This window comes from Enhydra lutris, unplaced genomic scaffold, assembly GCF_002288905.1.
Source record: "Enhydra lutris kenyoni isolate GAN:26980312 unplaced genomic scaffold, ASM228890v2 scaffoldscaffold23, whole genome shotgun sequence".
Classification (NCBI taxonomy): domain Eukaryota; kingdom Metazoa; phylum Chordata; class Mammalia; order Carnivora; family Mustelidae; genus Enhydra; species Enhydra lutris.
The window spans coordinates 17929922-17957914 of NW_019154107.1; the positions used below are offsets into that span (position 1 = coordinate 17929922).

Consider the following 27993-nt stretch of genomic DNA (forward strand, 5'->3'; position numbering starts at 1 on the left):
TATGAAGTACTGGTATTCTTTTAATCTTCAGTAGAATTCACAACTAAAGCCATCTGGGTCTGAGCTTTGTTTCATGGGAAGTTTATTTCATTACTAGTTCTCTATTTGTTATAGGCCTAATCAGGTATTCTGTTTCTTCTTAAGTCAGTTTTGATAGTTTATGCAATTCTAGAAATTTGTACATTTCCTCCAAATTACCTGATGTGTTGGCACCAATGTTTTCATAATACTCATAACTCTTTTTTTTTTCCTGGAAAGTCAATAGTGATGGCCCTTCCTCCATCCCTTATTTTAATAATTTGATCCTCTTTTCTTTATTCTTGATCAGTCTAGGTAATCATTTATCAATGTTACTGATATTTCCAAAGATCACTTTTTCTGGTCTTCTTGATATTCTCTATTGATTATTGAGGTAGGATTGACATATTTAAAAAACTGCACATTTAATGTATACAATTTGATGAGTTTGGACATATGCATGCAACTTATAATACTATCACCACAATTAAGGTAGTAAACATATCTGACACTTCCAAAAGTTTTCTTGTGTTACTTTTTTTTTTTTTTTTTGGTGGTAAGAGTGCTTTACATGAGACTTACCCTCTTAACAGATGTTTAAGCGCACAGTAGCATGTTGTTAACCCTCTTGTATATCACATCTGTAGGACTTATTTATCTTGCATAACTGAAACTTTATATAACAACTCTCCATTTCATCCTATAACCACTTCCTAGCAACCACTATTCTATTCTCTGCTTTTTGAGTTTGACTATTTTAGATAGCTCATATAAATGGGATCATATAGTATTTGTTCTTCTGAGACTGGCTTATTTCACTTAGCATAATGTCCCCAAGTTTTGAATATGTTGTCACATATTATAGGATTTCCTTCTTTTTTAAAGCTGACTAGTAATATATTCACAACACTACATTTGCCTCACTCATTGATCTATCGATGGACATTTGGGTTCTTTGGATTGTTTTCATATCTTGGCTCTTGTGAACAATGCTGAAATGACCTTGAGAGTAAAGATACCTTTTTGAGTTCTGGATTTCAATTTCATTGGATAAAAACCGCAAGTGGAAGTGCTGGACCACATGATAATTCTAGTTTTAATTTTTTGAGGAACCTCCCTACTGTTTTCCATAGTAGCTGCACCATTTTACATTCCTACCCATTCCCACCAACCACGTGCCAGTGTCCCCTTTCTCTAGATAATCACAACATTATTATCTCTTGTCTGGTTGGTTAGTATTTTTTGTTTTGTTTTGTTTTTAATAATAGCCATTCTGGCAGTTATGAGGTGACATCTCACCCTGATTTTGAAAGGCATTTCCCTGACGAGTATGGATGTTCAACATGTTTCCATATACATGTTGGCCATCTATATGTCTTTTTTGGAAAAATGTTCATATCCTCTGGTCATTTTTTAATTGGATCTTTTATGGATTGTTTTTTGGTTTTTTTGTTTGTTTTCACTTTTAAGTTATATGAATTTTTTATAGATTTTGGATATTAATCCTTTATCTGTTATATGATTTGCAAATATTTTCTCCCATTCGGTAGGTTGCCTTTTCATTTTTATGTTACTCTTATATAGCTCTATTCCAGTTCCCCCTTTTTTGTGGTATTTTTGTCAGACATATTGTATCAATGATGTTACAATAATCGGTAATGGTACTAACATTTTTGGGTATTTCTTTTTTTCATTTTGTGTAATTTTTGTGATCTTAAGAAAGATGAGAGAAGAAAGGACAATGTACTAGTTCGTTAGGGTTCCCATAACAAAATACCAGAGACACAGTTCTTATTTTTCCACATTTCTGGAGGCTAGACGTGCAAGATCAAGGTGTTGGCAGATTGGGTTTCTTCTGAGGCCTCTCTCTGTGGCTTGCAGATGACCACATTTTTGCTGTGCCCTCACATCTCTTCTCTGATGTGCATGGCCCTGGAGTCTCTTGTGTGTCCATATTTCCTCTTGTAAGCACACCAGTCAGAATGAATTAGTGCCCACTCTAATGGCTACATTTTAGCCTAGTGTCCTTTTTAAAGGCCCTGTTTCCAAAGGCAATCACACTGTGAGAATATTAGAGGTTATGGCTTTAACATATGAAATTTGAGGGAGGACACAATTCAGCCTATAATAGAAAGTACACGTTGATAATTTTTATTACATTGGCCTTGTTATTTATCATTTCTGGTTTATTTGTTTCTATGGATTCACGTTATCTTCTGGAATAACTTCCATGGTTCAGTCGAGCTTCACTCTCAGCCACCTCAGTTATTAAACAATTTTTCTTTTATTTTCTCTCTGTCTTCTCCTTCCAGTGATTTATTACACATGTGTTGGTGCATTTAATGGTGCACCATATATGTATGAGACTCTATTTATTTATCTTTATTTTATTTTCTCTCTGTTCTTCAGATGGCATTATCTCTATCTTTAGTTTTTAAATTTTTTTCTGCCATTTCAAATCTACTGTTGATTCCCCCCTAGTGATGATTATTTTTCTATTTGTTTTTGTAGTTTCTAACTCCAGAATTTTTATTTTGTTCTTTTTAAAATTTCAGTCTCTTTTTTGATACTCTCTATTTGATATTACATTGTCATCATACCTCCCTTGACTTCTTTAGGCATACTTTCCTTAGTTTTTGAAGGCATTGATAACAGCAATTTGGAATTAGTATTCTGTTAAATCTGATAACTGGTCACTTTAACATGCAGTTTCTGTTGCCCACTTCTTTTCATGTTTCATCATTTTTAAGGTTGAAAACTAGGCATTTTAGAATAAATATTGTATCAGCTGAATACTGGTTCCATTTCCCACAATGTCATTAATGGTGTTGGTTAATTTTTTCACTGACTGGCTAGCTTATTTTAGTGATATCTACCTCCTTCCCACAAAAGACTCCACACACAAAGTGTGAAGCCTCTGGTGTTACTTCTCACAGGACAGAGCTGTGGGCATTCCCACAGTCAATCTGGGATGCCAGTGGCTTTGGTAGGATTCCTTTTGACCATATCTTTCCATGTCCACACCCAGATACTAGATTCTGCTGATTCCAGTTCTTCAGGAGGCATAAATTGCTCCTCAGACCAATTCAGTCAAATATAGGCTCCTTTGAAGTAATAGTTCCTTAGGTCAATGTTTAAGATTTATTCTGTCCCCACAAGGGAGCCTCCTAGTTGTCCCTTTCCCCTGTGAATCTACCAGTCTACTCCCAATTGCCTTTCACCACAACTGCACTGTTTTTCACTGATCCCTTGGCTTGATCTTCTTCATGATTTATTGAAAATGAAATCAGTTCCTTTGGGAGGAGATTAAGAGCTGTTTTAAGCCCAGCTAGCTTCTCCCTGCAGGCAAAATCTCTGAACTGGCTCTGCAACTGGAGGTGGGGATAGTGTTGCACTTTTCTCTGCTTACCACCGCACATTAGGAGCTAAGGGTGAGGTGAGATAGGGGCCATAGCTTTAGGTCTTCTTGGTTTGCTTCTGCCAGCACTGAGCGACCATTTTAAAGCTAAGGCAAGGACAATTTCACACCCATGTAGTGCCTCTGTCCTGTGAGTGGTTGCTGGACGGAAGACGGATCCCCGCCTACTCCTCTCAGCTGCACTTGCCCAAAACTTAGCTTCAGCAGCATGTACTGTGGCAAGATGGGAAATATTGTTGTCCTACCCCTCCCAGAAAAGTATCTCTCCACCTGGGAGCTGGGTAAGTTGAGAGCCTTATATTCTTAGCTGTGTCAATGAGGGCTAGGGTTTCGGTCTTACTGAGTGGGGAAGGAAGAGGGAGTGAGGGGTCTTGGTTCAGACACCACAGATTTCAGCCTTTCTTACTGAATTTAGTATTACTGAATAGATCTTTCTTCATTTGCTCTATGCCCTTGGGATAATTTCCAGAGAATTAGAATAGTTGATTTTACAACTTTTACTCATTTTCCTGAGGGAGTGAGTCTCTGGAGCTCTCGTTGTCATGCTGGAACAGTGTTTGCTTTAATTCTGTTTTGCCCATTATTACTATAGACACTGCAGGTCTGTGTTGCCATTTGCACGGTATGTCTTTCGTGACCTTTTGTTCCCTATCTGTGTCTTTGAATTAATGTTATATTTTTTCCTAATATATTTATATTCCTTTTGTCAACCTCTGCCTTTTGAATGTAGTGTTTAATTCATTTAAAGTTCATTTCATCTTTGATACAGCAGGATTTATATCTGCCATTTGGGTACCTATTTTCTTCCTTCCTTCTTCCCTCCCTCCCTCCCTCTCTCTCGCTTGCCCGCCCGCTCTTTCTTTCTTTCTTTCTTTCTTTCTTTCTTTCTTTCTTCCTTTCTTTCACAGAGAGAGACACAGTGAGAGAGGGAACACAAGAAGGGGGAATGAGAGAGGGAGAGGCAGGCTTCCCACCGAGCAGGGAGCCCTATGTGGGGCTCAGTCCCAGGACCCTGGTAGGCGCTTAATGACTGAGCCACCCAGGTGCCCCTGGGTACCTGTTTTCTATGTCTTATGTCTTTGTTCCTCTATTTCTCTGTTACTTCTTGGTTTTATATTGTATATTTACTTTTAATAAATTTTTTATTCCTTTTTCTATCTCCTACCTTATTTTTCTTATTTTCTTTGTTACCCTGGAGATTATAATTAGCATCCTAAATTAATGTAGCTCAGATTAATACCAACCTAATTTCAATGTAATTCAGAAATGTTGCTGCTATATATCACCTTTTCGTAGCCCCTTGTTAGTGCTATTTCTGTTATACCCATTACATCTTTACACATTATAAGCCCCTAGAACAGTTTTATATTTATTGTCTCACTCTTTTCTTTAAAATCAGAAAGTAGAATTTAAAAGTTTGCACAGGAAAAAAAAAATATATGTAATGTCATTGCCTTCTGACCTCTGGGGTTTCAGCTGGGAATTCCGCTGTTAAATTTTACTGCAGAGCAACATAGATGTTGGTCAATTTTTTCTTGCTGCTAACTGCCTTGGCTTACTAACAGGCTGACTATTATTTTCTAGTTTTGGATTGCCTTGAGTTTATTCTGAATAAAATTTTTTTGACTTCTTGGTTGTGTAAATTAATATTTCTGTTCAAGCTTGGGAATTGTTCATCATTTATTTCTTTGCCTTTTCTTGCTGCCTCTTTCTTATCTTTTCAGGATTCTGATGAAGTTTGTGTTTGTGTGCTTAATGGTATCTCACAGCTTTCCGAGGCTGTGTTAATTTTTTGTCATTATTTTCTCTTTCTGTTCTTTAGAGATAATAATTTCATCTGGCCCATTTTCAGGTGCACTGGTTCTTTCTTTTGCCACTGCAAACCTGCTGTTCAGTCCCTCTGTTGATTTTTTTATTTCATGTATCGTACTTCTTCCGTCCAAAATTTGTAATTGGTTCTTTTGAATAACTTCTCTCTTTATTAGTATTCTTTATTTGGTGGGACATCGTTGTCTCTCATAAACAGGGTTGAAGACCTTTCACATAGTTTGGGGATCTAGCATGCTACTTCAGGCCCTCATATAGGCCTCTTGTTCCCCACATCTTCCTTTGATGTTTTGACAAGCTCTTGTTTGATCCAGGTGCTACAGGAATCTCAGGTACAACTGCTACTGATTGTTTTCAGCAAAATCCTGGATATTGCTGTTTCCCTTTGAGTCAGGTCAGTAAAGACAACACCTTGCAAACTGAATTTTTCGAGGGAGCTGTGAGACCCATGAAAAAGAACAATACTCAGGGATGGGACTTTTTTTAATGAGCTCCAATCTCCATCTGTGCCCTCATGTGGCTGTAAGCCTGCCAGATTTTACAACTACATTAGTTGCAAGGCTGCTGGTTTTCAAAGCTACTACCAGAGCTGTGGAAAGATGGGAGTTACAGCATAATAAAAGTTACAAGGCCACAAACTGCTGTTCTCATCAAGGTGTGGCAGTTTATTTTTAAATAAACACTACTCAAATTGTTGCAAGCCTTTCATTAATTAACCAGAGCTCTGAAAATTTAATTTTTACAATCTTTCCTAGTGTTTTTTATTGCTTTTATTGGGTAGTGAATGTGTGATGATTCTAACTCTGCCATTCCTTGCCTTTCTTTTCCTGGTAGCCTCGTTTTATTATTTGAAAAATAGTTTTTGTTTTAGATTAGACTCTTCCTTCTCAAAGTATGATCCTTGAATCAGCAAAATCAGCATCATCTGGGAGCTTGTTGGACAGAGTCTCAGGCCCACAGCAATCCATTTGAGTCAGAATCGGCATTTGACATCTCCAGAGGATTTTTTGGCACATTAATGTTAGAGCATTGCTGGTCTAAGTCAAGATTGTTCAAAGTTTAATCTGTATATAAGCTCTTTAAAAAGCATCTGGAGAGCTTGCTTGTGTTTTTTTTTTTTTAAGATTTTATTTATTTATTTGAGAGAGAGAGAGAGAAAAAGAGCATGAGAAGGAAGAAGGTTAGAGGGAGAAGCAGACTGCCCGCAGAGCCGGGACCCCAATGTGGGACTCGATCCCCAAACTCTGGGATCATGACCTGAGGCGAAGGCAGTCGCCCAACCAACTGAGCCACCCAGGCACCCTGGAGAGCTTGTTTTAATTAGAAATTCCTGGAACCCTTGCCAGACTTAACTAAGTCAGAATTCATGCAGATAGAATTTGGGCATATGCGTTTTGACTAAGCACTGCAGATGTTTATCATACACACTGAAGTGTGAAAGCTGCCAATTTAGAAACTACAGTAATCAAATAGGATTTTTTTCCATTTTAATGGCAGTTTGTATTTCATTTTTATAAGTAATATTTCTATTTTAAGGAGGACATCTTCAATCTAATTAAGCAGGGAACTTTCAAATGCTATTTTATCTCAAAATGGTACATGCACAGTATGCAAAATACCTAATATTTACCTTATTGGTTTAGTCTTTTTATTTGTGTGTAAAATTGTATTATCCTTGTGACTGTTTTTTAGCCAGAACAAATTATGACCCAAATAAATTGCCTTGATGATTCACCTTGGATTTATAGAAATATAAAAAAAATTATACATTTTTTCTGCCTCATAATTTTATGAGATTTGAATGAAGACGTAGTGCCTTAATTTAAATTGAAATTACCCTCCAGAGAGGAATTCTTCCTACATTTGCTTAACTATAACTTTAAAATGATATAAGCAAATCTGGTAGTCTGATAAATGTCTTACATAGTTCATAGTTTATATTTTCCTAGTTAATTTTGTCTTTAATAATTTTTAGTATTTAATATTAATATAATTCCTTACAATCCTTATACGAAACTCTCAAAACTACCAACTTAAAAGGACAGAAAATGACATTAACATTGTCAGTGAGCAAGAATTCCTGTCCCCTTTAAGGGTCCTTCTACCTGGACTAAGAATAACATTGATATGAAACAGATTAACAGGAGAAAATCAAATTTAATAGTATAAGTATGGGGAATCCACCCAGACAAGGAAATTCCAGAGACAGGTGTTGAACTAAGGAGAAGGGGGTAGGAGTCTGGGATTTTAGAGGAGAGGAATGCCCCTCACAGGGGGAAAAGAAAAGCAGGTGTTTGGGGCCTCTGGATGGCTTAGCTGGTTAAGCGTCTGCCTTCAACTCAGGTCCTGATTCCAGGGTCCTGGGATCAAGTCCCATGTCAGGCTCCGTGTTAAAAGGGGAACCTGCTTCTCCCTTCCACTTCCCCTCTCTTGTGTTCTCTCTTGCTCAAATGAATAATCTTTATGAAAAAAAAAAGAAAAAGAAAAGAAAAGCAGATGTTTGATAATTAGACATTTGCCCTGTCATACAGATGCGTCGCTCAGTTAAAATTTATTTCTGCTAGTAACCCTTATTTTGGGAAAGACCCCCAATTTAGATTCTTCTTTAGAATTAAGGGAGAAGCAAAAGTTTCTTTTGAGTCCACAGGGTCTTGATTGCTTTCAGCTTAAAATAATCCATATGCCAAAGTGACACATACTGGGAGCAGAGGCTATCCTGAACCCCTTCAACACTGAAACATTAAGATGTATGAATGTGTTGCATTTTAGTTTTGTGTGCAGTTGTATGTGTGTTTATATGTGTGTTTGTGTTTCAATACTAAAACATTAGATTAATTTTATTATTGATCTGGTTTTTTATTATAATGTTTATATTATGAAATTAATAACTATTACATAATAAAGGTTTATTTTAATGAATTTTTTGGGAAGGAAGAAATTTCTCTGGTCTTCAAGGCCCTTTTAGCTAAACTGAGAATCAAGTTGGCTGAGACAGATTAATAGAAGAAAATCAAATTTAGTTTCTTACGTAAGGGGAATACACACACACATGAAATGCCAAAGACAGTGAAGCAACATGAGACTTACATGTGCTAAGAAAAGAGACAGGGGTATAAGGATACAAAGGGGAAGAAGACAATTAGCAAGAAAGTGAGAGGAGGTGTCTGGAAAATAGAGGTTGTCCTATTATGGAGATATATTTCTTAGGTAAAGAGAAATCTCTATTAATAGCTCTTTTCCTGGATAGATTTCTTTTCCAATGAAAATATTACTAAGTTGAGAGGAAGAGGAAGAGATTGACCTTAATCTGCTAGTTTTTTATTGCTTTTAACTCAAAATAATCTTCACACCAATGTGGCCCATCTTGGGTGCAACCCACATTTGGCCCCTACAAAATCAAGCTTGAATAAATCTATTCTTAATATTATACAGATTCTCTTCAACTCTGCAGATAGAATTAGGCATTCCTGACACGACTCTTTGTGACATCTTTCATCCATATCTAGAGGATCATTTATCATTTCCACACTATCCTCCACTATAATGTGGGCAACCTAAGGTAGAGAGGATAACAGATTCATGCTTGGATTTCCAGCACCCAGTCCCACATATAACATATAATGGAGTCTCCATAACTGTTTCCTGAATGAATGAGCATTATCTCATAAGACGGACTGAATTGCTAAGCAATTCTTGAAGATGGCATAATTACTAATGCACTGATTAACTCTGTATCCACATCTTATATCCATTCCTGAAAGAAATATTTTTCTTTTTTGAAAATAAGATTAAAAAGGAAATGCGTACAGCTCTGACAATACATTGAGACCAGTATATGATTCCATTTCTAGAATATAATTGGGCAGTGATTTATGTTCTAAATTTCTTTGCTATAAGAATTAATATTGCCAGGGTGCCTGGGTGGCTCAGTGATTGAGCCTCTGCCTACGGCTCGGGTCATGATCCCAGGGTCCTGGGATCGAGCCCTACATCGGGCTCTCTGCTCGGCAGGGAGCCTGCTTCCTCCTCTCTCTCTCTCTCTGCCTGCTTCTCTGCCTACTTGTGATCTCTACCTGTCAAATAAATAAATAAATAAATCTTAAAAAAAAGAATTAATATTGCCTTTCCATATAATAGAATATTATGTTTTACATATTTCAATTCCAGATCTTTTTTTTTTTTTTCCTTTTAAGTAATCTCTACACCCAGCATGTGGCTTGAACTCACAACCCTGAGATCAAGAGTTGCATGCTCTACAGGCTGAACCAGCCAGGCATCCTGATCTTTCTCTTTTTAAAAACATACATGTTTTGAGATGCAGAATGAGAACATACAGATTTTTTAACTGAAATTTATTCTGATTCTATATTTTATGAATGATGGAAAAAAATTTAAAAGAATGTTTTGGGTCATTTGAATTTTGTTATAGTAGAATCCAAAATAATCCTTTTTTCATTTATTTTAGTGTCAGTTTGGTGGAATCCTCAACATTTATCTCTTTGCCATCTCAATTAACAGAATCTGGACAATTCATAAACCATGGGTAAATATGAATATATTTATGCTTATAATTTTCTCAGGAAAAATTCTGAGAAATTAGCATTCAATTGAACTTGTTATTAATTATACAATAGTTTTTGTTTATTTGAAATATTTAATTTATATTATATATAAAATTTATATTATTCAGTTATTCTGTTCTCTCATGTGTTACTAGGCTGTGTGCATGAAAATTGCATAAATATGCACTTGATTAAATACAGTGGATTCTCATTATTTGTGATAGTTATGTTCCATAAAATTATGGCACTCAGTGAATGAATACTGCACCATTATTCCCAGAAGAAATATATGTAGTCACATAGAAGATAATTATAAATCCTAAAAACAGCCCATCCTGGTAGATTTTATTTTTACATAGAGAAAATAAGGTTCATCCATGTTAATGACTTATATAAGGCTGACCCACTAAATTGCCACAAATTGTTTCAAATCTTGTCCACCTGGCCCCAGAGGTAGGGCTTCTTGAACATTTTACTTCTGTACTCCCTCCTACCGTCTCCCTCCTCTGGTCATCTGCATGTGAGAACTGAAGCAGAAAGGCCCAGTGTCACTTTTTTTGACTTTAGCTGGGAACTGTGTGACCATTGACTGGAACTTTTTGCCACTCTACACATGTCCACAAACAACAGGGGAAGCTCCGTGAGTATGGATTTGGGGGTTACAAATCAATTTTAGTGAGGAGGCAAATTTGCAAATAACCAGAATTTGTGGATAGTGAGGATCAACTGTATTTAGGCTTACTCTACCTACATTATGAGATCTGTATTTAGTTTAGAAAGAGACTTTGACTTTGGAGTAGAGAAGCAGAATTTTTAAGAGTTAGATTGCTTTATATTTCTGATCTGTTTTGAATTACTAAATAACTATTCAATGTGAAATAGAATAAAACAACATTGTCAAGGTTAAAGAAAATCAGCTAGAAAGAAAATAATGCAAGTATGTATTAGTGAAATGCATGCGTATGCTGACCATTACTATAACAACTACTTCATAGCTACTATGTTAGTTTATTTTCTACCCTTCTCTCTGCCTAATGCTTAATAATGACAGTGTCATCCTTTTAGATGCAAAACTGTGTCAGGAGTCAAGGATTTGGCAACTTTTAAACCATAGGAATAACCAATGTTAAAGTCATCAGAAACTCTTAAAGTGATTTGTGCAGAACTTGCTAAGATTAAAAAGAATATAGTTTATTTTCCAAAAGTGAATTGTATTTAAGCCAATAGTTTTATTACGTTATAAGGATTACATTATGCTTGACTTCTTCATTGGTTGGTCTTTGAGAAAAATTGTTACAGGAGCACACCATTTTTATCTCAGAGCATTTGTTTTGTTGAATGCTAATTACATACTTAACTAAGGCATTCGAAATCTTACTTTTATATTTTTCTGTCATCAAGAAAATAATGAATTAATACCTTGAATGATAAAGCATCATTATAGATATCATAAGAATAGAGTATTATAGGTATTTTATGTTAATTTCTTTGTAGTATGAAGTGCTGGTATTGCTAAAAACTCTTCAGTAAATACTTCTCCTAAGTCTTTATCTTTTTAGTCTCTTACTTCTTGATTAAGCAGCTGTCTGGCATTATAGATTTTTCCTGAATGGCCTTGAATTAATTTTTCCACATTAATTGCAAATAATTTATAGTATCACGTATTAAACTGGAGTCAGATCTCAAAGCAATGTTATAGCTATCTGTGAGCATTAGTAACTCAAAGTTGGATCAGTTTAATGAACAGCAAAATTGAGTCTGCTTTCTCTCTCTTTATAAAGATTTATTTATTTATTTTAGAGAGAGAAGGAGCATGCATGAACAAGGGAAGGGGCAGAGGGAGAGGGAAAAAGAATTTTCTAAGCAGACACCCCAGTGAGCGTGGAGCCCAGTGTGGGGCTCAATCTCATGACCCTGAGACCGTGAGCTGAGCCGAAATCAAGAGTCAGATGCTAAACTGACTGAGCTATCCAGGTGCTACAAGTCTACTTTGTTAATTTGGAATGCAGTTTAGGAATTCTATATCCCAAACTTTAACATGATTTTTCTTCATGTAATATTCTGGAATGGTTTTGATTAGCTCCAAAATTTCATAATTACTGAAGCTATAGGTAAAGATATCTTTTTTAATGTTATGCTTCTCAAATCTAAACTGTAATGGAAATAAACAAGTATTAAGACCTTTGTAATGTAATTTTTGGCTAGAAAGGATACTTTTCAAGTACTCATCCAAAATAATTGCCAATTCAGCATGCAGTACCGCTGAAGAAGTATGTCTATCATGGTCTTAAACATTGATCATTCTTTCTCATATAGTCTCTTCCATTCATACTTAAAATATTTTACATTCTTAGTTCCCTGCTGAAGGCTTCCTGTGATAAAACTAACACAAATATATAGTGATACTGAGTATTGGTCAGGGAGAATAGGATCTACTGTAGAGTAGTTAGGCTTCTGTACATTAACTGTCAAAGAATGATTCAGAGCCCTTTGTTTAAAGGATTGATGATTTACTCCTTTGCACCTCTGTGAAGACTGCCTATCAGATCAAAGGTGAGAGTGGGATTTGAAAAGGCAAAAGCTGGGGCACCTGGGTGGCTCAGTGGGTTAAGCCTCTGCCTTCCCCTCGGGTCATGATCTCAGGGTCCTGGGATCGAGTCCCACATCGGGCTGTCTGCTTGGCGGGGAGCCTGCTTCCCCTCTCTCTCTGCCTGTCTCTCTGCCTACTTGTGATCTCTCTCTCTCTCTCTGTCAAATAAATAAAAAAATCTTTAAAAAAAAAAAAGGCAAAAGCTACATTTTTTAAAGGAAAAGACATGGTCCCTGGTTTGTCATGTCAGCACTGTTCTGAGCTGAATGGCCCCAAATTCATATTTTAGGTTGAAATAGAACAGTCTTAAGTTTACCCCAAAGGTTGTCTTTCTGACAGTTCTTAAGAGATTGATTAGAAACACTTATTATGGCTCCTTTTTTGGGGGTCCTAACTGCTTGCTGTATAACACCTCTAGGCTCTAATTCATGTAGCAGGCAAATCTTTACTCACTTCTATAAGGATTAGCTAAAGTATCCAGAACTCCAACAATCCAATCTACTTCATAGGCAGCAGAAAGGAGGAAGCACAATAAGAGTGTGCCCTTTCTTTCTCTGTTAGGGAAACTTCCCAGAAATAGCACATAGCACTTCTGCTTGTAGCCAGTTGGCCAAATCAAGCTGGAAGGAAGACTAAGAAAGGCCCTTCTCCACATACCTATCACAGTAAAATGAGGGTTCTGTCAGTGAGGGGAGGGAAGGGCCCATGGATACTGGGATAGGCAATCAGCAGGTTCCACCATGAGGGGACACAGAAGAGAGTTTTATTCCAACTAGCACAAAGCTATCTAGTATTTCCTCAGTCTGGCTTCATTGGCATAATGAGACCTTTTGATCTTTAAATATGTCTTAATAAAATAATACTTAGCAATATTATACACCCTGTTTTTCTTAAAGCTCTCCTTAATGTTTGTCTTGAATAGATTTCTGGATACAAATAAAACTTAAGAACATGCATTTTGAATCATGACCAAAATGGAGGTCTGATCTAGTACCTCTATGATTAATAACTTCTGTATATAATATACCATACAATAAACATTACACTGTCTCAGTAACTCCCATTCTGGTCTCTAGGTCTAATCAGCAAGGTAACATAAGAGAACAAGAAAAGGTTAAAAGAAATTACTCCGTAAACTACCAGTAATCCCTTTTTAGAGCTCTTAACAAATATCCCTGTTCTATTCTTTTTAGGCATGTAGTAACATTACACTTACCCAGTTGAAGTTATTTATGAATATATAACCTAATCAGCCCATGGCATGTGAGGAAAAGTACAAAATATTTTCTCCAAGGGTAGGTTTAAGATGCAGTGAACAATTTTTCTCATTCCCTTTCCTTGATACAGTTAAGGAAGTATATATAGAAATGGAGTTCTCTTCACCAAGGATCTTTGAGGCCATCCTCTCCACCTAGGAGAGACATGTAATGGGAGCCTGAAGTGAACTACTATGCTAATCCACTAAGATACGGGGTGTTACTGCAGCATGACCTAGCATAGGCTAACTGAAACTCCTTCTCAGATCACTTCAGTCAATATCTCCTCAAATAATAAATATTCTCTTCTCAAATGAGCAGTAAAGTGCTGAAATTATCTTTCAGGTGGCATAAAAAAACATAAAGTCTCCTATTTAAAATTTTTTAAATGCCTCTATAAACTACTCTTCCTAAGCAACAGACACACATAAGACAGCACATTTGAAACCACATGGATGATAAAACTTGATATTCATCACACATTTTACTTTACAGGAACATGATCCATGAGCATAAGCAAGAACAGTTAAGAACTTTTTTATTCTAATTAAATCCAAAGGATTAGCAGAAAGGATCAGGACAGGACACTGATTTTAGCCACAATTTAAAATTAAATGATAGGTCAGTGGTGTTCAGAAATAAGCACTATGTAAATAATTTCCTACAGTAATATGACTTGCTATTTTTTCAGCAGCAATGAATTATTTATCATTTAATAAATTCTTACTAAGTGGCCCCTTAAGCAGTGCTCTTAGTACTGGAGGCATATCAAATAAATAAGTCATAGATCTGGTTCTCAAGGAGCCAACCATCAAGTAGAGAAGAAAAAGAAAATCATACACAAGTGGAGGCAATTGTACAGGGTAGAATGCATTAGTAATATATGTTGTACCAAAAAAAAGGAAAAAAAATTCTGTGAGCTCATTGGCAAGGAGTATCACTCTCTAGATATAGAGATCCTGGGTTTCATCTCCCTTCTCTTTTCTTTACATATATTTTTGGGGAATAGCTAATGAAAATACCTTTTGAATAAATCAGAGTTGTCTTATCCTTAAAGAGACCCTCAAACCCAGAAAAACTGAGTTACCTATACTATTTACGGTAAAGATGAATAGAAAAGAATTGCAGACCTAGAAAGAGAAGACATTTAAGGAGAATAATAAAGTACTATGCACGTTTTTCTCATGCATATGTTATACTCTGCTGTTCTTTATAATATACAAATTGGGATCGGAAATGTAAGATTTTGATGGCCCGAATCTAGAGCAGGGGAGAAGTTTCCTGTAAATATAAAAGGAGCGTGGGAAGAAGGAATTGCTGAAGCAGTGGAAAAGGGGACAGGCAAGGGGAAATATAAGACATATGCTTATGCATATGGATTATGGAAAAATGTGAATGAAAGTTGAAAAGGTGTTGAAGTGTTTATCCTTCTGCTTTGTAATTATTCCTTGTAGACTTACATAGTATGACAGACTATAATCTGTGAATTTAGGAGCTTTGTCTTTTATCCTTGTCTCTCAGAGTACCTTGGCCCAGAGTAGCTTTCACCCAAATGAAAGAAGGCCATGATATTTTTCAGATATTTTTCTGAGTCTTGATTCTTGCTAAAAACCCGGAAAAGCTCAATTCTGCATGGCTATGATTTTAAGATATTTCATTTTACTACACTGGATAATTGGTAACACTTAGAATTAGGCAAATCTCCAAGGAAAACAGTGATTCAGAAGCCAGATGTTGGTACTAAGAGTCATAATCTGCCATGATCCTCTTGCTCTACAGGAGAGTTTCATACCTGTTTTTAATTTCTTCATGGCCTTTGCCAGTGTGATGAAGCCTACTCTACTTTACAGAATAATGTTTTATAAATATTAAACTAAGATATAAGAATTACAGAGTATCTTAATCTTCCCAGGCAGCAGTAACAAAATAACATGAGAATGATGGCCTAAATAACAGAAATTTATTTCCCATAGCTCTGGAGTTTGGAAGTCCAAGATCAAGGTACAGGCAAGATCGTTTTCATTTGGAGGCCTCTTCTCTTGACTTGTAGGTGGCAGCTTTCTTGCCATGGGCTTACTTGACCTCTTTGTGCATGCATACAGTAAGCTCACTGCTGGCTTTTCTTACACGAACACTAATTCTGTTGTATCAGGGCCCCACCCTTATGACCTCATTTAACCTTGATTACCTTCTTATAGTCCCTATCTCCAAAATTAGTTATTTGGAGAATTGGGGCTTTAACATATGAATTTAATAGTGATGCAATTCAGTCTATGGCATAGAGGAAGCTCATTCTCCAGCAGATAATAAAAATATTTAAAAATTGTAAAATGTTAAAATATATACTTCTTAACATAATACATAATAAAATCTACTGGTGGACATAATAACTACCATACTTTAAAAGTAGTTATGATTGTAAATAATAGCTTAAGATATGTACAAGAATTGAAATATAATATAAACATATCCATGATTATTTGGTGACCATTTCATATTACAGCTACTGCTACTGTGGTTTGATTTAAATTGCTATTAAGAGTTAGTGGGAGTGGGAAACCTGGGTGGCTCAGTGGGTTAAGCCTCTGCCTTTGGCTCAGGTTATGATCTTGGCGTCCTGGGATCGAGCCCTGCATCGGACTCTCTGCTCAGTGGGGAGCCTGCTTCCCTCTCTCTCTGCCTGCCTTTCTGCCTACTTGTGATCTCTCTGTCAAATAAATAAATAAAATCTTTTAAAAAAAAAAGAGTTAGTGGGAATCAATATGGAATTTTTCCCCATTTGAATTCACAGATCCACTCTGTCCTCACACCCCGGGTTGGTACACCTTGCTTTACAGACTTCTCAGTTGCTCAGGAGCCAAAGATGTACTAAAAACAGCAAGTATTCCATTTTTTTAAAAAAGATTTTATTTATTTACTTGACAGAGATCACAAGTAAGCAGAGAGGCAGGCAGAGAGAGAGTGGGGGAAGCAGGCTCCCCGCTGAGCAGAGAGCCCAATGTGGGGCTCAATCCCAGGACCCCGGGACCATGACCCAAACTGAAGGCAGAGGCTTTAACCCACTGAGCCACCCAGGCACCCCAAGTTTTCCATTTTTACTACCCTCCAGAGACTACTGGGTCCTTTTTTAAAGAAGCCCTAGGCACATGGAGGATGAAGTGTATCTCAGAATTGATCCAATTACATTACTTCCCGTGATGCATGAAAATTAGTCTTGAACCAGAAAATTTGCTCTTTGATTTGGACACAGCTGTGAATGCTGGCCCAGGAGTAGCTTCATGAAGGCTTATGTTAAAGATCTCCCCTCCCCAACGGAAAAGGTTTGAATAGGAAGTCATTCTTGGGGCTGATTTATTCATGCTCTGAATAGAACCATTTTGGTCATTTTAGTTTGAAAAGAGCTGTGGGTCATCCCTGCAGAGAAAAAAGGAATGTCATCCCTTCACACCTCCTAAGTAGGTTTCATTCTCTGACTTCAGCCCACTACTAAATTAGTAGAAGATATTCTCTTGCTTGATCAACAGTATTATATATAATTTTAACCTCTTTTGATGCTATTTCTTCTTTAAGACCAGGGGTTTAAAAGTGCTCCCTCTGCCATAGCTTCAGCAGCATTTGGTGAGCATTTAGGAAAATGATAGCAAAGACTGAGGTGTGAGGTAGAATTGGTTTTCCATTCTTTCTTTGATCAGCAAGATACTGGTTTTGTAAACAAGCTAGGTTTATCACTGAATTTCTAGACTCAAAAATGTTGATCAGGGAAAATAGAATTTACCTGAACCAAATTACTTTATTAAATTATTTTCTGACGTCTCTGAATTAATCGTGATAATCACTTGTTTTATGAGCAAGGTAATAACATTTCTAGGTCTGCAATTTTTTCCTATCCGTCTTTACCACAGGTAACTCAATTTTTGTGCATTTGAGAGTCTCCTTTGAGGATAAGGCAACTCTGATTTATTCAAAAGGCACTTTCATTAGCTATTCTCCAAGAAAATACATAAAGAAAAGAAAAAGAAAAAGAAGCCCAAATTTCTCTGCTTTTCTATTCATTATGGAAAAAATGGCTGAAGGGCTAGAGATTGCAAGGATTGAGCAAAATGAAGTTCTGAAATTATCTGAGGATTTTAATCAGGCATTCTACCTACAGCTCCATTATAGAGATGGCTGTGGAAACATGCATTGAGAAATAAACATTCTTTATTGTTTTTCCCACTCTCTGAATGGTCTCCCTTATAATTGCTAAAATATCTAGTATGTCTTGATAGCCTTAAAGTGTCTATCAAGCGTCCAAATTACATAAAATATTAAAACAGCTAATCAGAATGTCTATGAGTTGAAGTAAAGCAGAGAGTAGTTACAAGATGTGGTAAGCCTTATTAAGAATATTGTATCAAGGGGCATCTGGGTGGCTCAGTGGGTTAAAGCCTCTGCCTTTGGCTCAGGTCATGATTCTGGGGTCCTGGGACTGAGCCCCCACATCGGGCTCTCTGCTCTACAAGGAGACTGCTTCCTCCTCTCTCTCTGCCTGCCTCTCTGCCTACTTGTGATCTCTGTCAAATAAATGAATAAAATCTTTAAAAAAAAAGAGTGTTGTATCAAGAAAAGTCAGTGGAGAAAAAGAATCAATATGGCTAGAATTTTACTTGGAAATAGTCCATATATTTTTACAGCATCAAATTCAGGAAAAGCAAGGGGCACCTGGGTGGCTCAGTCGGTTATAGGTCTGCCTTTGGCTCAGGTCATGATCTCCTGGGTGCTGGGATTGAGCCTCCCCACCCCATCCCCTGTGCTGGGCTTCCTGCTCAGTGAGGAGTCTGCCTCTCTCTTTCTCCCTCTGCCCCTCCGCACTGTTCGTTCTCTCTCTCAAATTAATAAATAAAGTCTTTAATAAAAAAAATTCATGCAAAAGGATATGACAGGGTAAGAAAATATGGAGATTTTGTATTTTCAGAAAAAAATCAGGCAAACAGTATCTGAGAGCTGAGATGCTAATTGCCAGCTTGTGGAGCAAAGTAATTATGAATATTGAGAAGAGCAGTTTGGGGGAAATTGATGGGTTCTGGAAGATATGGAATCTTTCAAGGGAGGCAGTTGTTTCGGGCTGTGGTCTGCTAAATAATTTTCAGAAATGCAACCAGAGCTTAAGCAGCTGCCCATGTCTCTTCTCTTTATGAGAAAGAAGCAAATGCAGAAATAATAAACTGAAAGAAGAGAATCTTTGAAGAAATCAAGTTCTAGAACCACTTTTGTAGAGAACATATAGTCCTAAGTTGAGACCACTACTTTTGGGCCTCAGGATTTGGGTTTATTTGTTTGTTTTTAATTATTTTAAATGTTTATTTCTCCATAGTATTCATAAGTAAAAAGGAATTATTTTTTTAATAATTAAAAAAAAAATTTTTATAAATATACAATGTATTATTAGCCCCAGGGGTACGGGTCTGTGAATCGCCAGGTTTACACACTTCACAGCACTTACCATAGCATATACCTTCCCCAATGTCCATAACCCCACTACCCTCCCCCACACCCCTCCCCCTGCAACCCTCAGTTAGTTTTGTGAGATTAAAAGTCTCTTATGGTTTGTCTCCCTCCCGCTCCCATCTTGTTTCATTTATTTAAAAAGGAATTGTTTTTACTAAATTGTATAAAACAGTGGTAGAAATATGGGTGATTGTTAGTTTCCTTTTTGCATTTTTCTTTTAAAATTTCTGAAACAATATAAACATAAAGGAGATACACGAAATACATCTGTGACCTTTGTATGTCATGTAGGTAGCCATAATTTTTAAGGATCTATAAGATTTAATGAAGACAGAATTGTTTTTGAGTTTCGTTTGTGTTTTGATGTTGTTCTCCTATTTATTTATGACAGTGATGCTGGGAGTAGCCCTGAAAGTGATAATTCGAAGAGTTTTTGCCAGTCTCCAAATGCCTTAGGAACCTGTGAGTACCTCATATAAAAGCTTTCATTTATCTTCATGTCTGACTTTTATGTGCATAGCATACCCGTAAATGAAATACTCAACAAAGGATGGTTATGACAGTAGACAGAAGGGCAAGCCCATGGTCTGGTTCTCAGCTTTTCCTGTTTATGACCTTTTGCAGGACTCTACATCTTTCTCTTCACTGTGAGTCCTAGTTTCTTTACCCATAATGAATGGATTTAAATAAATGACTTTTATGTATCTTTTGGCTTATTCTAAACTGTTTAAACCTATTTAGGTGACACGTATCGCCATGTTTAAGATTACAAGAAAACACAGATTTACTTTGTTTAATGACATAACTGTAGATTTAGAAAATCTGTATAGGACGTGGATAGGACAATGGATAGAGGAATGTTCTGGTTATCTCTAGCTACAGAACAAATCACCCCAAATGTAGTGCCATCTAACAGTAAAAGTGGATTAACATTATTATCTCTCACACTTCTGGAGTGACTGGTCTCAGCTAGATGGTTTTTGCTCAGAGTCCCCATGCAGTTGCAGTCAGATGGAGGCTGGGGCAGGAGTCATCCCAAAGGCTTCCCAACTCACATGTCTGTTGGTTAATACCTTTTGGCTAGGACCTCCGGTGGGACTGTTGGTCTAGACACTTATATGTGGCTTTTCATGTGGCTTAGGCTTCTTCATAGGATGACAACTTGTCTCTAAAAGCAGGTGAGCCAAGAAAGGGATGATTAGGAAGAAATCATATTAAATTGTTTGTTCTAGTGTCAGATGTCATACTGTTGCCTTCTAGCAAACTATTCATCAGGATCAAGTCCCTAAGACTGCCCCACCATATCACCACGTTCAACGCAGTGTTGAAGAACTTGTAGACATGTTTTAAAACCAACAAAAATGGTAGAAACAAACATATATATAAAACATTCCTCTATTTGCAGTTCAAGTTTTCCATTACACCCTGTTAAGTGAACTATTATATTACATAGTTTGCAAAAAAAGTTGAAGATGCTTAGATGACCACTTTACTATTTATATATGTATATCTAGGCTAATTTAAACACTAGTGCAGTTCCCTTTTAAAGGACTCTTTAATAGAGGGCCATAATTACACGTTTTTATGGTATCAGGCTGGAGCTGGGGTCACCCATGCTTTCATTAACAAATGCACGTGTCATCTAATTTGGTGTACTAATGCTTTGAACATTTTTTTATTCATTTCAAAACTTGAAGCACTAATTGAAATAGCTGCTTTATTTGAACATCACTTATGAAATGATATGTAAACAAGCTCTGCTTCATGTTTTGGTAGCAATTAAGTCCAATTTCATCAGAGAGTTCTTCTGCTCCACACATACTCTTCACCTGGGAGTAAAAGGGACTTCAAGCCTGGAGCTCTTGTTTCTTCCCTTTGACATGCACACGCGCTACTGTGTCATCATCCTCAGCAACAAAAAGGTGAGAACTGAATGGTGGCTTGTGTTTTCATCATGGGCTGGCGCTTGAATGGAGTAACCAGTGCAGGTGACTTGAAGGCAGCTGAAGACTCTAGTAGTGTAGATAACAACTTCAGCCTTCTAGTTGCTAAACACAGAGCTTATCCTCATAAATATGCAAAGAGGTAGACTAGTTGTGGGTAGAGTTTATAATGGCTGCCTTAGAAAGTCCCACGGGAGCAGATGGGTAGCATGCCTGACCTTGCTGTAGCTCTGGCTGTATTTACTTTATGTAGCTGCACAACGAGTTACCTACCAAACATTGAGGGGCTAAAGAAAATACACATTTATTATGCCATGTTTTCCATGGATCAGAGATCCAGGCATGACCTAGGTGGGTCTTCTGTTTAAGGTCTATTAAGTCTTCAGTCAAGGGACCTGCCAGTGCTGGATCCTCCTTAGAGACTCCACTGAGGAAGGAGCTGCTTCTCAGCTCTCTCAAGTTGTTGGAAGAATTAATTTTCTAGTGGGTCTGGCATCCACGTAGCTTACTTCTTTAAAGCCAGCAAATGGGACGCCTGGGTAGCTCAGTTGGTTAAGCATCTGCCTTTGGCTCAGGTCATGATCCCAGGGTCCTGGGATCGAGCCCTGCATCAGGCTCCTTGCTCAGTGGGGAGTCTGCTTCTCCCTCTCTCTCTGCCTCTCCCTAGGCTTGTGCTCCCTCTCTCTCTCTCTCAGATAAATAAAATCTTTACGTAAAAATAAATAAAACCAGCAAAGGAAAGAGAAGGAAAGGAAGGATGGAAGAACAGAGAAAGGGAGGGAGAGAGGCAGGGAGAGAGAAAAAGACAGGCTTTAGAGGAAAGATTTTATGATATTATCCCCTTCCGGAAAGAAATTGACATGTGTTGACCTGAGGAGGGAATTTATAACGCCCAGAAGATAGTCCCAAATACATCAATTCTGTATCAGTTATGTGCTATATTAACTGCCTATGCAATGAAATAATGGTAATTGGAAAGAGGTATTGTATTGATCTGGTATCAATAGGATTATTTACACATGAAAAATAATATAGCCCATTAAATATGTAAAAAATAGTTTAACTTCACTTAAAATTGCCATTTAGGAGGGAAAAAAAATGCCATTTTATGGTAATGCTAAATCTTGTTTTTTATTTCCCCTAGAGGAGCCCAAGATTTAACCAAATTCCTCTATATGAAAATTTGTGAAAAATAAATGGTAGTGTGATTAGTAGTTTAATCAAATACTTCACAGTTCCTTTTTATATTAAATGATAATATAGACCTAGAAAGTGCCAGGCTTAATTTTTAATAGCATAGTAAGGAGACTGATTTTATTATTTGAATTCAGCTATTGGAATATTAATATTTACTTCCATAAATTTTGTCTAAATTAATCCAAATATAATTATACTTAACTTGGAATCTCAACTTATTAAAATAAGTCTTTTGATTATATATATTTTGTTACTGTCAGAAAAAATATTAAGAAAAACAGTAATCATAAAATTATATTGCTGTCAACTGAGAAATAATGCCCTTAATCTAAAGTATTGCATTGAATTACAATTACTTATGTGGGCAAACACATCTATTAATTTACACATTCAATTTATTGCTAATTATATTGAAAAATGCAATTACACGCTTAAATAGATAATCAAACATCCAAGTCCACCTAGTTAGCTCCTGTTCTTATTAAATGTATGATAACTGCTTTGCCATTAAGAACCACCTGTTGAAAACCGTAAAGTAATTAGGCCTCCATTTGATAGCTTTCCATGTGTAAAACAGAAACATTTCTACTAACACTTCTATCAAGGAAAGGCCACTTGTTTCATTTTGGCTCTTCTATATGAACTTTGAAAATTAAAAAAAAAAAGAGATGACTTATGTAATAGCTGTTTGGAAGTATAAACAGTTTACAAAACTTCCTTCAACGTTCGTAGAAAGTCTTAGCTTAGGTGAAGACCTACAAAATCCCTAAAAATTCATGCTGTCTAATGCCAGAAGTCCAAAAGCCTTCTGCTCGTGTGTGGTTGGAGCAGACTGAATGGGGGAACCTGGAGTAGGAACATGACCCAGTGCCTGACGAATGGAACTCTCCGGGAGGAGAGCTTGACAGACCCCCACACAAACACTGCAAGGTATAAAATAATGTATTGACACAACCCTAGGAACTCTGTCTTTACTTTCATGCCTGTGTGACTATCTGCTCTGTGTAGTCCTGGGCTTCCAGAAAAGAAACCACCCATCACTTCTGGGATCATTCATGCAAGAGAGGCAAGGGCATCAAGCAGGGATCCTTGACGTGGGGGAAACAGGGAAGATGAAACCCCATCTAGCCCATAAATACTTTGAAACATTTATTAACCTTAAGATGCCTGCTGACAATATGGGAGCAGGTTAAGTGAATTTTAAACTCTAAATCAATGTGGTAGATATTCACAACGTTACACATAGTTTGGGACCCCTCCGTGCTGCAGGGCCTTCTCCCCTTTCACCCACCCTCCTTTCTGTGAAACCATCATCCTGCTATAAACACTGCAGCCTTTTTTGAGAAAAAAATATGAGGAGAAAATTTGTTAAAGCGAATTTTGTACCCAATGGTAGTTATTTATTCTTGGTGGGTGGGGTGGGGGAACCTCCTCTGTGTTTCTTATCAATGATCCTAACAGTTAGTCTGTAAAGATCCCACATGCCTCTGGGATACCAATATTTTAGCTCCAGGGGATACCCTTTCAAATGGCATATAGAATACAAAGGAACAGTAATTCCTATTTTTCCAAATCCATGTCCCTTTTATGAACCGTTTTTTTTAAATTGAGATATAACGGACAGGTAACATTGTATAAATTTTTACGTAATATGTTGGTTTGATACATTTGTGTATTGCGATGAGGCTACTCCAGTAACATTAGCTAGCACCCTTGTCACATCACACAATTATCATTCCTTTGTTGTGCTGAGAACAATTAAGATCTAGTCCATTAGCAGCTTCAAAGTTTATAATATAATATTGTTGCCTATAATCACTAAGCTGTGCATTTGTTGTCCACAACTGATGTATCTGGTAGTTGCGAGTCTGGAACTCTCATTCTCGAAGGAAACTGTAGAATATAGAGAATGACTCTTGAAAGTTTTAAAATTTAACAACCTCAGTAATTCCCTTTTATTATTGTGTTCACTCCTCCCAACACAGATTCACCAACAGTATAAAGTCAGTTCTGTAGACATATAGAGAGTTAACACAGAGAAAGGACATGAAGTCTGTACTAAGGGGATTCACATTCTGTGGAGAAGGTACATTTGCATAAGGCTGACCCAGCTCACACAGAAAGTTGTACTTATTGGAAGCTGATGCTTCATACAGGTGGATGAAGAAAGCTTGCAGAATGTATGGCACATTCCTAAGATATATAAAAATGTATTCCTGCCTTCCGTGGATGCCACATTGTGCTGGGACAACCATGCCCTCGCAAGACATTAATCTTTCCTTGTGTACACGGTGTCCTGAAACATGTCCACTAATTCTGTAACACAGCCAACCTGATTCTGACCATGTCTAGAATAGAGGGAAGAATGCATTTCTATATGATAGCAAAAGCATTTCTATATGATAGATAATTGACTCATAAAGGAGTTTGGTTAAGAGGGTGAGTAGAAATTTGCCAGTCAAGCAGATTTTGGGCAGGGGAGAAGTGTGCTCAAGAAGATTCTGAGAACACAAGGCAAGCAGCCGAGCATGAAATTTTACTGACGCTTGAAATGCCAATTCTGAGAGAAGTTTTTTGTGACAGAAAATTGATCGGGTGGATAAGGCAGACTGATAATGAGGAGGGCAGTGAAATTTTTAGTTGAATAACTTTATTATATTAGGATAATTATTGTTATTGAAAGCAGGAAGATACTGAGCATAGGAATGACCTGATTTCATCTTTGTTTTAGAAAGCGTCTCTGGAGCCAAAACAGAGACTAGATTAAGAGTTGGAGAAGGAGACTGGAGACCAAGAGACTGGCTCAGAGATTCCCGCAATCTATTACACTACTCCACACACCTCCATTCTCTGCTGCCTTCTGCTTTTTGCATACCAGCAGCAAAGACAGAGAGAAGGATGTGGGAAGCAGTGAAAGGAGAGGAGATCATATTGGATTTGGGGGAAGGAGCAAAGGGATGAGAGAGAACTGCAAAGATGAATGTTGATATAAAGATCAATCTTAATGACAGTTTGCGTGATGTTCACACTTGATGCAAATTTTCATTTATGTGCAGAGCAAATTGATGGCCAAAAATTGAATAGCAACGGTTCTGAGAAATACAGTGATGTAGACAGAGGGAGATTGTCAATATCATTGCCACAGTAACTTCTAGATTCTAGGCTGAGTTTTCTGTGATTTGATGAGATGTTTTCCTACAATATGCTATATCTTTTTATTAAGTGATGAATATTTTATAGTATTTATATATATGTTGCTTTCTCAAAATGTCTGTGGAATAATTTCTCAGGCATGCAATTAAGGTTGTGTTAGGGGCACCTGGGTGGCTCAGTCATTTAAGCAGCCGACTCTTGATTTCAGCTCAGAAAATAATCTCAGGGTCCTGGGATCAAACCTTGCTGTCCAGCTCCTTGCTCAGTGGGGAGTCTGCTTTAGGATTCTCTCTCTCTCTGCCCCTCCCCCTGCTTTCTTTCTCTTTCTCTCAAATAAATAAATAAATCTTATAAAAAAGACTGTGTGAAGAAAGTTGAACTTTTTAGTGCATTTTCTTTTCACCCGTACTGAATCTCCTAGAACACTCATTCTATGAAAGATCATATTTTAAAAGAACAGCGATTATTCTTACTGGTCAGTTTCACATTATAATTATGGCAATGCCAAATGGCCACCTACAGTGATTAATGATCTCTCTCTAGTGTATGGAATTTAACATTTTAGAATTTTAGCTTAGCTCTTACATGCCTGTTAACCATCACAATAATGTTATATTGTCCAGCCAGTTCAAACAAATAAATTATAAAATAAATTACAAAACATAGCAAAATTTAGGCCCAAGATTAGAGAGTAAGTAGAATTTTAAGACCTATGAAACAACATGGGGATTTTCTGTCTAAATGCCTTTTTTTTTTTTTTTAAAGATTAAGATTGTTTATGTGTGGAGGGCATCCATGGCATGTCCAAGGTTACCCAGCTCATTAATAACAGAGCTGGGATTAAAACTTTTCTGCTGATTCATTGTTTGTGTTCCTCATTTCTGGGTCATTAACAGGTTGTCTTGTAAATCTGCATGCAACTGTGTTATTTGAGGACTACATTTAACTAGATACATAAGAAGAACAAAATATCTTTCATGAGGGTTTCTTCACAATGGACAGTGTGCTGTGGGCTTTGGCATCTTTCTGGAAAATATAATAAAAATCCAAGTAAACATCCTGATTGCAAAATTTGAAATTAAGGTCAGAAGGGAAATTTAATAGACTATTAGAATTGCTCACATTGACAAGTGTCTGTTATGTGTTAGATAATTTCATTTCCTTTGTCACAGCCTCCAGACTTGGAATGTAAGGGATTTCTCTGCTTTAAGGGAGTTCTTTACTGCATTTGTATTCCTTTCCTGGTCTGATTTTATTGCAAGAAAAGTAGAAGGAAATAATTAGCTGATACCACAGTTGATTTTCTGACGCAGGCATTATTTTCAATTATATTAAGTTTCTTTTTAATAAAAAAAGAACACTGAAAGTGAACAAGTTAGACAAAATAATTTTTTGGGAAATGATAATATATTGTCGGTGTAAGATGTAGAATTAAATGAAATTGAATAGAGTTTTAGTTACTGATATTTTATTTTATTTTTTTAAAATATTTATTTATTTGACAGACAGAAATCACAAGGAGGCAGAGAGGCAGGCAGAGAGAGATAGGAGGAAGCAGGCTCCCCGCCAAGCAGAGAGCCCGATGCGGGGCTCGATCCCAGGACCCTGGGATCATGACCTGAGCCGAAGGCAGAGGCTTTAACCCACTGAGCCACCCAGGTGCCCCAGTTACTGATATTTTAGTTGGCTAATCCATGATTAGGAGGCTTTTTATAATGTATACATAAGGGAAATATTCTGGCAAATAGCAGTTTGCTCCCTTTGTATCAACTTCCATGAGTTGGTATTCATTTTCATTGAGAAGACAAGCTATAGATCAGGCACACACTTAAGAAAACATGTGCTTTGGTAACGCTATACTCACTGAGTCTAATTTCTTATGAAAATTATATTTTGGGTAAAATGTGTTTTTTTTAGATAAAAATTATAGTGAGAAAAAAGTAAAATAAAAGTAAAATTTAATATGTTTTCTCTGATCTCTGTTGAGCCTTTGTACTTCAATTATCATTGAAAATTTCATTTGATCACTTAGTTGTATTTGTAGCAAAACATGCACACACAGAAAACACATTTCAGATGGCTAGCTTGGATTTATGTTTGCAAGGTACTACATTGCTTAGGAAAAATTACTGTATGAAGTTTTCTATAATGTACTGTTTATTACCAGTGCATGAAATTAAATGCTAAACAATTTATAACATTCAAAGTTTTCCAGATTTCTTTTTTCAGCATGAACTAAAGGTAATTTTGAGTCATAATTAGTAAAATTCTATGGAACATTGTCATATGAGAGTAGATGACAGTTAATTTTATTGTAAACAAATCTCAGTCAGGGAGGAATTGTGAAGCTATAAATAAATTGACCTCACAATCAGAAATTATTTATTCTTATATTGTTTCTAGATTAAGTTCGTGCCATTTCATGTGTTATCTAGGATATTTACAATATCTTGAAATATTTTTTAAAGATTTTATTTATTTATTTGACAGACAGAGATCACAAGTAGGCAGAGAGGCAGGTAGAGAGACAGACGGGTAAGCA

General features: G+C 36.7%; 1 protein-coding gene across 1 annotated transcript in view; it reads left to right on the plus strand.

Annotated features, from left to right (window-relative positions):
- The window catches only part of LOC111150500 (cilia and flagella associated protein 47), a 526123-nt gene that overhangs the window by 260710 nt on the left and 237420 nt on the right, over nt 1-27993 (plus strand). Inside the window, exons 40-42 of the mRNA XM_022507981.1 lie at nt 9729-9803; nt 19538-19620; nt 20935-21080. Of these exons, the coding sequence (XP_022363689.1) occupies nt 9729-9803; nt 19538-19620; nt 20935-21080 (304 nt within the window). The remainder of the gene's footprint in view (nt 1-9728; nt 9804-19537; nt 19621-20934; nt 21081-27993) is intronic.